This window comes from Dendrobium catenatum, unplaced genomic scaffold (genome assembly GCF_001605985.2).
Source record: "Dendrobium catenatum unplaced genomic scaffold, ASM160598v2 fragScaff_scaffold_72, whole genome shotgun sequence".
In the NCBI taxonomy this organism is placed as follows: domain Eukaryota; kingdom Viridiplantae; phylum Streptophyta; class Magnoliopsida; order Asparagales; family Orchidaceae; genus Dendrobium; species Dendrobium catenatum.
In genome coordinates, this window is record NW_021318534.1 from 1,548,340 (window position 1) to 1,563,335 (window position 14,996).

Here is a 14,996-nt window from a genome sequence, read left to right on the forward strand (position 1 = left end):
CATCTATATGAAAATTGTTATTCACTTAAAATATATTTTTTGATATATATTATGGTCTATACGTCTATTCATATGATTAAGCTCTACAATTTATTTATATAATCTCGAATTTTTTAAAAAATAAATATTAAATACTATTCATTAACACTTTAATTTCTCCAAAATAATTGGGAGAAAATTCAGCTTTAGGCCCAAAAAGCTAAAGACGTTAGTATAACAAATATCTTATGCATACGAAGTAACTATCGGCTCATCTTTGCAAATCAAATCGATTATTTACAAGCCGCACATTCCCAATTGTAGTAAGAACACAAAAAGACAATCAATAGAGAACAAAAAAGAAGAAAAGCAATTTTGGTAATTTTACCTAAAATCCAAAGCACTCCATTGTACAATCCATATTGATTATCTTGATCATAAAATATTGTTTCAATATTTAAATGCCTTAATGATGTCAGAATAGAGTGATATTGGGCTTGTTGGATTCGTCTCATCGAGCTGCTTGGTTCAACTGTAAGAAACAATGCAATGAATTCAATAGAATCAACACTATGCTTCAAATAATTAGGTATAACATAATTAAATAATCAATACTTAATTATCATAACTAACATAATTCCATAAATTCAGTATAATATATGAAGCATATTAGTAATGTTAGAAAATTTGTGATGATAAATTAATTATTTTTATGTTAGTATTACACAAAGGTTTACATACACATAGATAAAAGAAACTCTTTAGAGATATAAAAGGTTTGATGTGAAAACTCTGAGGAAAAAAACTGTGAGGCCGAATCAATTTAAAATAATCTAGTATATTGATGAATATTATAGAGTTTTGCCCTTCTCCATAACTAAATAGGACGAGATGATAATATTTGGATTATCAATTTGACCTTCAATAAGATCAATGGAAATTCTTGAAATAGTAATGAGATGTGATGAATGTAAATATTGGCATATTATAAGTGAAGGTGAACAATGATGATGGTCGTTGATATTGATTAATTGTGGACGAAAGTAGTTAGAAGATGATTGTTGGGCAACAATGGATGTTAATGCTAGGAGATAAAAATATGACGAGTGCATATGGCATGAAACACATTTGATAAGAAGTAGAAGAGGAAGTGAAAGTAAAAAGATGTGATATTACTTTGTGTATTCTTATTTAGTTTATGATATCTATGTTAACATGATTTATTTTATTCTACTTATTTTAACATATTTGGGCTCAAATTTAAATAATCGAAGGACATTTAAGTTATAAAAAGTCAAATGTATTTGATTTTTAAATAATTTTAAGATACCTTTAACTTAAATTTAGGATGCATTAGGATCCTAATTTTATGACAAATTATACTTAATTGATGGGATTTTAAGTCAACATACATATTATTAAGAAGGATAATAGAATGATTATATATATATTCCAAATTTAATCAATAAAATAGTTATTATCTATAAGATTTTATAGTATAGAATGCCCATTAATCAGTGGCTATGATGTACTGACACTTTTCAAAGAGACGTGTAACATCCGACACATATCCGACACGACATGCGTCAGACACACCTCCAACAAGTGACAAACACATTGAAAACATGTTCGATTAAAAAAACTATTTAATACAAATTGAACTCACATGCCTTAAATATTTTATAAATCTTTTAAAATATAATTTGTTGTCTTTAAAATATTTATTTATTTTAAATATAAAAATTAAATTTCATATTTTCAATCAACAACACCAAATCAATCGCCGGTACTCAACACCCCATTCATCAAATATCCTCACTTTCATTTCTTTTTGGCGGTCGCGACTTTGATTTCACAACAATATCTGATACCATCTCAATAATGACATATGATGTCATTACAACATCGATATTTCAAAACATCTCAACATTAAAATATAACATTATCGTAACATTGATGGTCAACGCTAGCAATTTCTATACTTATAATTTGACATATCATCTTAACATTGACGACCAACACCCTCTCAAAATCGACAACATACACCCTCTTGATATTGACGTCAAATACTTACTGCATAACATCGATGCCCGACTCTCGACATCCTAATATTAATTATTTTAAGCACAAGTTTAGTTAAACGACTTATTGTGGGGGGGGGGGGGGGGAAGCAAACACACACACACACACACACACAAACTATGTTGTATTATTATATATATTATATATATATATATTATATATATATATATATATATATATATATTATATATTATATATATATATATTATATATATATATATATATATATATATATATATATATTATATATATATATAATAATTAAAATATTTGATATTGCATTATATATTGAATGTAAAAAAAATTACAAATTTGCATTGATTTGCATTTGGATGCCCGACTCTCGACATTTATTTTGCATTTTCTGATAATGCTACATATATTTTTTTTTAAAAAGGATGCCCATCAATAAATAAAAGAGATAAAAATCATTTAATTATTATATTAACCAAAACATCTATATGAATATTGTGATTCACTTAAATATATATTTTTGAATATATATGTTTTAGTATTATCTATTCATGTCATAAATCCCCCATTATTTATATATTTAGACATTTTTTAAAATAAAATTTAAAACATATCTTAACCTAATTTTCTCCAAAATAATTGAAAATTAGCTTTTAGCCCAAAAGAGCTAAGACGCTGTTAACCAAATATCTAAGCCAGAAGTAACTACTCGCTACACTTTTGCAAATCAACGAATTATTACAAAGCCCACTTCCCAATTGTATAAGAACAAAAAGACAAATCAATAGAAGAACAAAAAGAAAAATTGCAATAAAAAAAAAAAAAAACAAATCACATGCTAAAATCATCAAATAAAATGTTGCATCACTCATCTTAATAAGTAGTAAGGTAAGAGGAAGATAGGGTTTTGGATTTTTGATCTTGGACCTTCGAGCTTCAGATGACGCAACGACAGAAAATAAAAGAGCAAATTAACTAACAAACGAAACGCCCCTCACGATTTATCAAGATTGTGAAAAGAGTTGGCCAGCATAAAGAATAATGACGAGAGGTAATTTCTTAAATCCTTCTTAAATATTTTTTTAATTTTTTAGGTTGATAACCTTTTTTTAAAAGTTTTTTATAATAGATTACACAATTTTGTTCTTGTTGTCTTAATTTTTAATAATTGAGGCGTCCCATATCTATATTATGTAATATCCGTAAGGTCATATTCGTATATGTGTACCATAAATCCATATGAGCCCGTATTGAAGCAAGTGTAGCCTGGCCCATCTCCCGAGTGGCTATCTATTTTCTCGGTGGCGTGACTGAGTTTGAACACACGTAGGTTTACATATCTCACTAACATTTCCAAAGCCAGTCAATTTACCCAGCATGTTATGCTGCTCTCATCCCTCCTCTGCTCGTTTACGATTTGCATCGTATGCCAGAGGACGGCCATAAGGCTATTATTTTGAGAGAGATCTGCTTCTTATGCATCAAAGATCGTGAAAGGCTGGATCTTCAACGGTAATAATCGAGAAGAATTTTCTTCCTGAAATGGATTTGTTATAGGATCATTCTCTTTATAAACAGCAACCGGCACGTGCCCCCCACTATCATGTTTCCGTCCCGTACAATTTCGCCGCCCCGCCTATCACTTTTTCGTCTCTTCGATCCTGCTTTTCATCCTCCTCGACCCCCTTCTTCTTTTGCCCGCTTGCTAGGGTTAGGGTTTGGGTGCTGGCGATCTCCCTGTAGCCGCGATAACGGCGATGGCGTCGGCTGCTTCGACTACGCCGAACTCGTCGGCGGTGGAGGCGGGCTTCGCGGAGCTGGATCGTCAACGGGAGCTGATCAGCAGTTGCACTGCCCTCTGGAAGGAGCTCTCGGACCACTTCTCCTCCCTCGAGCGAAGCCTCGAGCTCAGGTCCGAGTCCCTCCACTCCAAGCGCCGCACCCTCGACTTCCACACCCAGCGTAAACTCGCCTCTCTCCACCGCCGAGAGGAGTCAATCGACGGCTCCGTCGACCTCGCCATCGCTCGTGTAGAAGAACTCCGAGCCGCTTCTTTATCTTCTCTTTCCTCAGCCGACGCAGCCGAACTCACAGCCCGTCTCCGTACCTTTTGCTCTAAGATGGACTCCGACTCATTCTTTGACCTTATTGTCTCCAGTAGGAAGGAATCAGATCTCCTACGCAAGGAGATACCTCTTGTTCTTAAAGAGTCCATTGATCCTGCAAAATTTGTTATGGATGCGATTGCTAGGATCTTCCCTGTGGATCGGCGAGCTGTGAGGTCGCCTCCGGGGGATTTGGGGTGGGTCTGTGTGTTGCTGCTGGAGGGCTTGGTGTCTGCGTTGGCTGATCCGGAGCTAGGGGCAGAGAGGTCGCTGGTGACGAGAATTGTGAAAGAGAGAGCCAAGGAGATGGCGGATGCATGGAAGGATGAGATGGAGCAGCGTGGTGGTGTGGAGAATGCCAAGGCTCAGGATGTGCATGCTTTCCTGCAGCACCTGGTGACGTTTGATATTGGAGTGAAGGAAGAAAGGGAGTTTTATAGGAAGTTGGTGGTGAGCATTTCGTGGAGAAAGCAAATGCCAAAGCTTGCTATGGCACTGGGGCTGGAGGATAAGATGAGCGGTATGGAAACATTGTTACTGATTTTTTTTTTTTGCTTCATAGTGCCGGTCTGTTGATGTCTGGTCATTTATGCTTTATTTCTCTTTCTCTTGAGAATTACACGAATTTAAGCTTGATGGCAGTGAGGATTATGGACGGACTACAAATAGCTTGTAGGTATTCTTTTGTTATAATACAACCGTCTTTGTTGGGCCATGGAACTCGTGGGTTAGATTATCCTTTATACCTATAATGTAGCTGCCTCTGTAATAGATAGAAATGGATGCTTTGAGGTCCGAAATTGAGCTAAAATGTTCATGTTGTAGGTGGTTTGGAACGATTATAATCATGGAAAGTTAAGTTATGAAATTTAGCCCCACGAGTGATTTCGACCAATTCTTGTTGCCGATCATTTGACCTTGCGTGAAATTTTTCTTTCAGCCTCTTCTATAAACTTTATATGTTATCTTGAGGGATGAGATATTACATCTTCATGAACTACCTCCTTGAGAGTGTAGGTCTTATAAGCCGTAGACTGAGCTTGACGCACCTGGCCGAGTTGAACTCTTCTGTTTCCTCATTTCACAAGGCATTATTCTCTCGGGCTTTCTCTACTACTGAATCAAATTCAAATATATGCTATAAAAGTTCCCGTTTCTTCCTGTCATGGGTAGAGTTCTGTGTATTGAATGCAGAAAGGAACTTATAGCACATCACCTATATAAGTACCTGTTGGAATTCTTGAATACTTGAGGAGTTGATCTTTAGTCTTTTTTTATCTAAGCAGCAAAATTCATATACTAGAGGTTTAGCATGCTAGAACCATCTTCCCACAAGGTGATTGTTTTCAACTTTTGTTTTAAGTTTCGGTGGTTTAGCTATAGTTTCAGTTGAAACTGACTTGAATACCTGTTGGAATTCTTGAATACCTGATGAGTTGATCTTAACTCTTATTTTAGCAAAGCAGCAAAATTTGTATCCTAGAGCATGCTAGAACCATCTTCCCACAAGGTGATTGCTCTCAACTTTGTTTTTAAGTTTTGGTGGTTTTGCTTCAGTTGAAACTGACTTGAAACTTAGCTTTTGTTTCGGTAAAAACCTATATGAAACTCTTTACTATTTAATATTTTTGGTTTATGTTTACTTCTGTGTTTCGGCTAAAGTTGAGGTTTTAAAACTGAGTCTTGGTGAATTTCACGTGAAACTTATGTTTTGAAGAAACCTTCCTAAACTCCTAAGTAGTTGCTAAAGTTCTACTAGAATTCAATATCTAATGTTCCATTATTTTTCACCTGTATTATAAATTGAGCTCCAATTAGACAATTATTTATTTTATAACTTAAATATTCTTTTTGTAATGTTTTATAATAGAAAAGTAACTGAAATTACAACGGAAACTAAATCCTGAAACCAATAGATCCTACCAAAACCAAAAATAAAATATTTATGATCCGACTGAAACCGTGTTTTAAAACCTTGATCTCATCCTTTCCCTTGACTTCATTTAAAGTGTTTCATCATAGAGTTGATATTCCATAAAAATGATCTCTATATATATATATAAGCTTTTTAAACTTTTTGTTCATTGCTAATTATGTCTGGTCATATAAGCTTTGCACTTATAAACTTAAGGAGGTTTTTTTACTATTTAGTATTAAGTTTAACTTAAACTTTTGTAGGTTAACTACATCCAAAGAATTTACCATACCAAGTAGGGAATTTTATGTCACTTGATCATGTTTTAAAACTAAAAATGTCATTTTTATCATTTGAGGTTGAATCATTGATGCCGTTAGGCCATATTTGTGATTTTTTTTTTATAATTTTTATATTGTTGTAAATGCATTCCTCACATTACCGTCGACTTCTCTAAATATTAAACTGGTAAGCCATTTGATTTTTATGCTTGGTCTGTTATCTGTTAAATACTTTGGACAGTATTTGCTTTGTTCTACACTCCTGGCCTTTGAGCGATGATATTTTTGCAATACTGTTTGAACCAGTCTTTGCTGGGCAAATACATGGTGGATCTGTGTGATCAGCATTTCTGCATGTCGTCTGTCTTGTAAGCAAAATTCTGCTTTGGTTGTTTAGATGTTTTATCTAAGAATATTATGCTTTGATCTACAGATATTGTTGAAGAGTTAATTCTAAAGGGACAGCAGCTAGATGCAATAAATTTTGCCTATGAATCTGGACTTCAGGACAAGTATCCCCCTGTTCCTCTATTGAAATCCTTCCTGAAGGATGCCAAGAAGGCTGCTGCTTTGATCTCAGAGGAGCGAAACAACACTGTCCAAGCTGCAGTATGTTTTGTTAACACATTAACATCACATATATTGCCTACAAAAACTTTATACAAATGTTTTCAATTTGATGATATTGTAGAACAATACCAGCCGCAAGGAACAATCGGCGATCCGAGCTGTTATGAAGTGCATTGAGGAGCACAAGCTTGAAGCTGAATTTCCACTAGAAAACCTCCTGAAGAGGCTAGAAAATCTGGAGAAGGCAAAGGCCGAGAAGAGAAAGACATCTGGTGGTCCGGCCAACAAGCGCACACGTGCCAATAATGGCGGCCCAATGCCTCCGGCGAAAGCAGGCCGTCTCACAAACAATGCCTATGTTTCATCATTTCCTGCTCCTGCCCCCACATTTGTGAGGTCACCCTCACACAACACATACTCTTCTGCTCCATTTTCCCCATACCCTTATGAAAGGACCGCATGCCATGGCTTCTATGGCAGTCACAGCCCTACAGCCATGAGAGATCCTTATGCTTACCCGGCTGAAGAGATGGTTGCCGCCGCCGCCGCCGCAATCAGTGCTCCCTATCCATCTCCTCCCATCAGCTATCCTACCTACGCAGGTTATAGCAGCGGAATGGGAGCTTACAGCAATGGCATTCCTCCTGTGTATCAGCAAGCTTATTATCGGTAGAGAAAGTTTCTCTTAACTTCCCAAAGTGCTTACAACGCTGGTAACCCTAAACGACCAATACTGCTTATTTTGTAGGGACTAATTACAATGGTAGGATTTGCTTGTGTGCTTATCAGTAGTTGAATTTGTTGCTCGTCTTTAGGCTGAACTTTGAATTGTGCCTTCCTTTCCTTTCCTTTCATGCATGTAAAAATGTCTACTGCAGTTTATCTGTCTGTTACTTCTATCTTTAAAGTTTATTAGCTGCCTGATGAATGATTATGTACAGCTAATTAAGCTCTCTCTTTTATCATCCATGATATCACTAGCATTTTGTATCTGTTCTCTTTTGGTTTTGTATTATCTTTTGAAGATTATTCTGTGCGGTCGCCGGAACAGCTGAAGGCGAATTAGTATGTGCCACTTCACCGGATAAACAACGGTAAATAATAAAAAAGTGATGTGGTGCGTCTTGATTCGTCTCTGGTGAACATCCGGTGACCGCACAAAATAATTTCTCCCAGCATACTTGTTATCAATCCTTTATCGTTGTCATTTACTGTCTGGATTTGGTGGTTTTAGTCTAATTTTGTGCTGAAAATGATGAAATTCTTATTGCCAATTTAATAGCTGTATTTAGTCTGATTATTTAACATTTTTTTTATATAATCATATGTTCTTCTGCATGAGGCGTGGAATGATAATGCCAATGTAGTTTAGGGTATGGGTGAGCATGCTTATGTAGTGCCTTTGTTCGAGTCGTGTTCTCGAAATATTATTCTGTATGGATCAAGAATGGCGTTTGGAGATTAATTAGAATGTGTCGCGTCATTTTTATGTTCGGTATTAGTGCTCGGTACTGTAATGTATCGGGTGATGTGGCACGTTTTACATGATCTTCGGACTGTTGGATGTCAGCACAATAATTTAACGTAAGAAAGATAATAAATACAAAATTTTAGTTAACATCGGAAATCATAAATTGAAAGCTTCTTAATGTCTTAGGAATCACGACAAAGTTTTCGAATTAATTACTCTTTTGCTTCAGCAAGCTATAAGTTGCATCATATCACGTATATTTTTTTAACTTTTTAATTTCTTCTTTCTTATCTTTCTGTCATTCTTCCTTTAGATAAATCAGGTTCGACGGCCACCCGCTGCATCCTATTTTATGTAATATTAATTAGATTAATGAACTATAATTATAAATTATTCTGAAATTTAAATTTAGAGTTAATCAAAGTAATAAAATTTGCATGAAAAATCTATAGGTCATTTGCATAAAAAAAATGAAAGAATGATAATTTATTAAAATCGGCAATTTAAATTTAATTTGGGAGGATTTTTTTATTTGCTATTTCTTAAAACAGCTAATATACCAGCAGGTTTAGTCTAACTTTTCTGTTTTTTGAAAAAATTATTATGTGCAATGTTCGGATGTGCTACTTTGTCTAATGCAGAACGTATTGGATGATGTCGCGTGTTCAGATTAACTTCTGAACATTTGAAAACCGCGTAGAATAATCTCTCCCTGGCCAACTAACATACTCTTTTTAGCACCTTTTATTTTTAAAGAGGCTAAAAACTTATCTGTTTTGTGTTATTTGAGTAAAATTCAAGCTTTCATTAGGGAATTACTTCTTGAGCCAATTCATTTTAGCTTTGATATTTCTTTATTGCAACAAGTTGGAATCAGAGTTTTGATCTCCTGATTAACTACATGTGGAGAAGATCATAATGATGTAGTCGAAGAACCTACCATATAGGCTTTAAGGATTTCAGTTGTATCCTATGATGCACAGACGCAAACGGCGACACAAATACAACACATACACACGTGTCAATTATTGAATATTTAGAATAGAGACATGGTGTTCTAATTTTTATATTTTAAAAATAATGTATAAAATTAAATAAGCATAATATTAAAAATAATTTAGAAACAATAAGCCATTTATATAGAATTTGTGCTTAAATTGATTAATATTAGGATGTCGAGAGTCTAATGTCAATTTCTAGATTCATACATCGAGAGAGAAGACAACAATGCAGTTGAGAGTCGGGAATTAATGTTATGTAGTATGTATCGAGTGTCGACGTCGACGTCGATGTCGAGAGGGCATTATGTCATTGATCTTGAGATGGTGTTGGTCGTCGATGTTAAGATGATGTCGGACAAAGATAAGCTATCAAGTTGTGGGTGTAGAAATTGCAAGCGTCAAGCATCAATATCTAGAAAGTGTCAGACTTTGATGTTGAGATGGTTTTAAAATTTTGATGTTGTAACGACATTAGACGTCAATGTTGAGATGACATCGGGTGTTGTTGTGAAACCAAAGCCGCGACCTGCCAAAGGGAAATGTAAATGAGAATATTCAATGAATATGGTATTGAGTGTAGGCAATTGATTTGTTCTTGTGGAAAAGAAATAAGAAATTTAGTTTTTACATTTTAATATGTTGCGAGATATATTATATGCGGCGATAGAATTAGAATTTTATCGTCTCAGCGTTAAATGGATATCCAACACAAAAACAAAAGAGAAATAAAAACACCAGGATTTTTACGTGGAAACCCTGGAAAGGGAAAAACCATGGGGCCACGCCCTGTTGAGAGAATTCCATTAATGTTTGCTTGAAGTACAAGAGTTTGATTCGTCCTTATAATTTAGGACGATCATATTACAATAATCAACTCCATGGTCGAAATTCAGTTACAATCAAGAATTTGAGATTCGATGATGTTGGGTAATAAGGCGAAATCCCATAGTCACTTGGAAATCAAACAGAACTCCGGTGTCACTTGGATATCGGGCGCAGTTCCAACGTCACTTGGAAGTCGGGCGGAACTCCGGCGTCAGTTGGAAGCCGGGAAAAATTCCAGCATCCCTTGGAAGTCGGGCAGAATTCCGGCATCACTTGAAAGTCGGGCGGAACTTCGACGGTGGTTGAGGAGGAGCTTCTTCCCTCCTTTTCTTCTCTTCTTCTTCTTCTTACTTGGGTCCCCTCTTAAGAGAAATAAGGGGATATTTATAGTTTTTTGAGGATAGCATGACCCGTAAATAGGAGGATCAAGGGCAAATGAGGAGTGGTTTGGATGGACGGTCGATATGGAATCCCTTGATCGTGGACCGTTCGTCAAACATTTGAAGGTTTTAACGATATCAGAATTCGACGATCTTGGGCTCGTTGGATTCATCTCGTCGAGCCGCTCAATTTGACTATAAGCATGTCATGTTTGGAAACCATTTGATAATCCAAATTGTGGTTTGAACCTTCCAACATCATATCGGGTCTTTGATTTAGAGGCATTTGGGCTCGGATTGAGTTGAATTTGGTGTCGTTGGGTTCGTATTTCTGAGATGCTCAGTTTGACTATAAGTTTTATGAAATCGAAGCTCAGATGAACCTAGATTTAATTTTTTAGAACGAGCGGTGAAACACACAAGTGGGTTACTCTTAAATATCATTTAATGTTATTCTCGATGAGAACTGCCTAATTTTAAGCGCAAAATGATGGAGATTAAAGGGCTGGGGCCTGTGCTGTAGCTTAGAATTGCTTAGAATTGTTTTCAAATTTATGGATAGTCAGGCGCACAAGCTAGTTGGTGGCATGTAGATTAAAGGGCAGGGCTATAGCTTTGTGGGATCAATAACAAAACAGGGAAAGTTATTATGTCCGGACAAAAAATTGAAAATTCGGACAAATACCGAGCGATACTGAGTGCTCGGTACCGAGCGCCCAGGTGACATCGCGCTTTGTTATTAGTCTCTGGACGCGTTCGGTATCCGGACATAATAATTACTCCAATAGCATATCCACTAGAGGTTTGAAGGAAAATGATCGATTGTTTCTTTGCACAAGATTTGCAAATTATTACGAGAGCAATTTATTCTGGTCAATTATTACCAAATCATAGCAATAAAACTATTAAAGAAGTTAATCCATTAATGAATACATTGTGAAATTTTACTATTTCAATATTTGCCGTGATTTTTATTGACCTGAATGTTTTGACGAAAATCAATCTCATGCGCTAAAACTAAGATGAGCACTACGGAGTAGTAATTAGAATCTAATTAAAATGATAATTAGAATATCATAGTATTAGATTAAAATATATCTCAATTAAGTGTGATAACAACAACGATTAGGAATTTAATTTAGTACTCATAAAATCAAGCAAATTAAAATTAGAAACTATTTCATTACAGATCATATCTTCAAATAAGTGATATTTTTATCGTATTATTACACAAAGAAACATTTTTGCATTTTGAGGAGTATATTGGGCACATTAGATCCAAATAGGCAGAATCATTCAACCACCATAATCTTCATATTTCTCCTTTGTTTTGATGATAAATTTGGGAGTTGGAAAAAGGTGGGAAAATATTGTAATTTGATTTTATATTTACTTTGACGCATATATTTAGAGGGAGCATAATTTAGGCTAAGTTATTTGATCATAAAAGGTTAAGCTTTCTATTCATTTCTTGATCAAAGTTGAAAGAACATTTGAATCAAGAAACAAGCCCAATCATTTCAAGGATATTTCAAAAAACATATTAGAACTTGATCCGAATACCCATTTTAAAGAAATAAGCTAGTTCAACATAATGGTGAATCTCTACATTATTCTGAGCTTATTTGCTTAGTTGAAATATCTGAGCTTCATGCCAAAATCCATGCTCAATAAGATAGTAATTTTTTAGATCCATCCAAGCATTATAAATAATATATTGTATGTTAAAACTCTACTGCATAATTTCATGACAAATCTAGCAAGCTAAAGCTTCATTTGGGAGAGCTTTTTTATTACTGTCTAAAATAACTTCTTTTTACAAATTTTTTATTATAAATTTTTGTATTAAATACTACTTTAGAAAATAACAAGAAAGCTGCCCCAAATGAGGCATAAGAATTATGCCTTGTGCAGGGTTACAATCTCCTCTACTACTGTGTAGCTTTGAGTATTTGTTGTGTATTTGTAAATACTCAGCAAATACTCACTTGTAAGTATTACTAAATATTTTGTGAGTATTTGATGAGTAGTTTGTGAATATTCACTGAGTATTTTATGAGTATTTGCTGATTTACTATGTATTTATTGAGCATTTACTAAGTATTTATAAATACTCATCAAATACTTAATAAATACGCAGCAATCCGTATGGTTCGTCCTATCCGGACTCCGCACAGAATAATTTCTCATGAGACACCAGCAGTTTTTACCACCGGCAATGCACACAGGCTATATCGCCATAAACCCACTGAATAACCTTCTGAACTCAAGCTTATCATGTCCTAACAGAAAACAGATTGTTTCAATTAGTTGGCACTAAAAAAAAAAACAGAAATCTTAGTCGCCAATGAAGAAATGAGAAGTTTAATTAAGCTCTTGTTTCATTTTGCAAATCATTCTGTTCTTCTTGAGAGAAAATCTAGTTATGGGTTATTCTATGAGAAAATTTTGAAGGTTAGGGAGGTACAAAGATTAATGCAGCTACTGCTATAAGCCAGCAGTTTAACTACCTACAAATTCTCTTATTTATTAAGCCTTGGAAGATGGATTTTATTTTAAAGTTTTCATATTTACTCGGTCGAACTCAAGGAATGACATACAGCTAGTTTAACTGTTTTTGTAAATGAGAATACAAAGGGATGATTTGGGATCATTTTTTATGTATTATATATTATTTTATTTATGTTTTAATATGAAATAAATAATATATTTGCTATAGAAAATATGAGTTGCAAAGATAATGCAGGTGGCGATACCAAACAGAACACAGGGAAGCAGACAATCGATCATATAAATCAACTGGGAGAAAACAACAGCAGGTATAATTTATCAGGTGAAAGATCACAAAATTAACTCAAGAAATGCATAAAAGTTATAATCCCCCGGCTTATGAAACTTAGGCTTAGTTTGAGATTATTTTCTTACTGCTTTCTAAAATAGTTTTTTAGCTAAAAATTTTTATACTAGAAAACTGCTTTCAAAAGAAATAAGAAAGCTGTCTCAGACGAAGCCTTAGGTTTCATTTCGTGCGGCTTTCTTAATGCTTTCTAAGGCAGCTTTTAGTACACTAGAAATTTTTGTATTAAAAAGCTATTTTAGAAAGCATTAAGAAAGCCGCCTCAAACAAAACTTTGATCTCTAATTTGATAGCTGCAAAGTTTAACTCAAGATTGTGCAGAAGTCATTAGTTTAGATAACCAACGTAAAGGTTTCAACCACAACAAGCATTTTCAAAGACTCAGATTTGGCAAAGCCAAATAAGAGGAAAACTGTAAGAAAAAAAAATAAAAAAACATGCACTCCAAGCAACAACTGTTAACCAAAAAGATGCATTTTCTAAACTTCCCTTATGCATTTCTACCTACCTGGAACAAAATATAATTCGAAGAACATTACAAAGCAAAAAATGATATTAAAACCTCATAAATTAGATGAACATCAATATTTTGTACAAATCCAACTTCCAAATTTCAAAAACAGAATCTCAGTTTTCAAGCACAAATCACTGAGTCTTGGCTTTCTCAATCCTAACATAAGGAAACAATCCAAACAGATGGGCCACCTGTGGATTCCATCCAAGTTGTTGAGCTCGGCAAAACATTAGAAAAGTATTTGCTAAATAAGAATTAAATCCCATGAACACATGCCACCAAGCATGGCCCTGTGGATTTATATACCAACTAGAAAGCTTCTTACAGAAGAAGTGATCTACCAGCCAACAAAGGCCACCCAGAAAAAATGTCGCAACATAGAATTTGGCAATCCTTTTAGCTCCAGAATCTTTAGTGTGTATGTAGTACTTATACATTCTTGGAACACAGAGAAGACAGAGGAGAATGTATTGTACCTTGAATAGGACATCCAGGCGCAGTAGTGAATGGGTAATTGCGAAGCCAGCAGCATAAAGAAACAAGAAAGTTGGCATTGTGCTCCTGTAATGCCAGTCTGGTGAGTAAAGAACGTAGAGGTAGAGAAGCATCTCCCAGATCATAGGTGTCTCGTCGCTTTGTTGGACTCTGAAAGGAGATTAGAAACAGGTCAATTAATCCGAAGTTAAAGGGAAATTTACATACATACCATTTTATTTCATGTTATTTACATATGTAACATCTAAAATATTAATATCATATGTCTATCACCCATTTACAACTTTTATATCAAATAAACCACTCATATAATTCATTTCTACCATTCTCTCGTCGCTTTGTTGGACTCTGAAAGGAGATTAGAAACAGGTCAATTAATCCGAAGTTAAAGGGAAATTTACATACATACCATTTTACTTCATGCTATTTACACATCTAAAACATTAAAATCATATGTCTATCACCCATTTACAACTTTTATATCAAATAAACCACTCATATAATTCATTTCTACCATTCAAACCATCATATAAACTTTAATATTTCAT

The 14,996-nt window shown here is 34.6% G+C and overlaps 2 protein-coding genes across 2 annotated transcripts in view; one reads left to right on the forward strand and one right to left on the reverse strand.

Annotated features, from left to right (window-relative positions):
* The first annotated feature begins 3,666 nt into the window (after nt 1-3,666).
* On the forward strand, nt 3,667-7,895 carry LOC110093075 (FRIGIDA-like protein 4b). Its single transcript, XM_020817841.2, has 3 exons — nt 3,667-4,659; nt 6,769-6,944; nt 7,027-7,895. Exons 1-3 carry the CDS (start codon nt 3,792-3,794, stop codon nt 7,576-7,578), a joined length of 1,596 nt encoding a protein of 531 aa, XP_020673500.1. The 5' UTR covers nt 3,667-3,791; the 3' UTR covers nt 7,579-7,895.
* A 6,079-nt stretch (nt 7,896-13,974) lies between these two features.
* Nucleotides 13,975-14,996, reverse strand: part of LOC110093076 (alkaline ceramidase) — a 16,412-nt gene continuing 15,390 nt past the window's right edge. Inside the window, exon 3 of the mRNA XM_020817842.2 lies at nt 13,975-14,598. Coding sequence (XP_020673501.1) covers nt 14,085-14,598 — 514 coding nt within the window. The 3' untranslated portion in view covers nt 13,975-14,084. The remainder of the gene's footprint in view (nt 14,599-14,996) is intronic.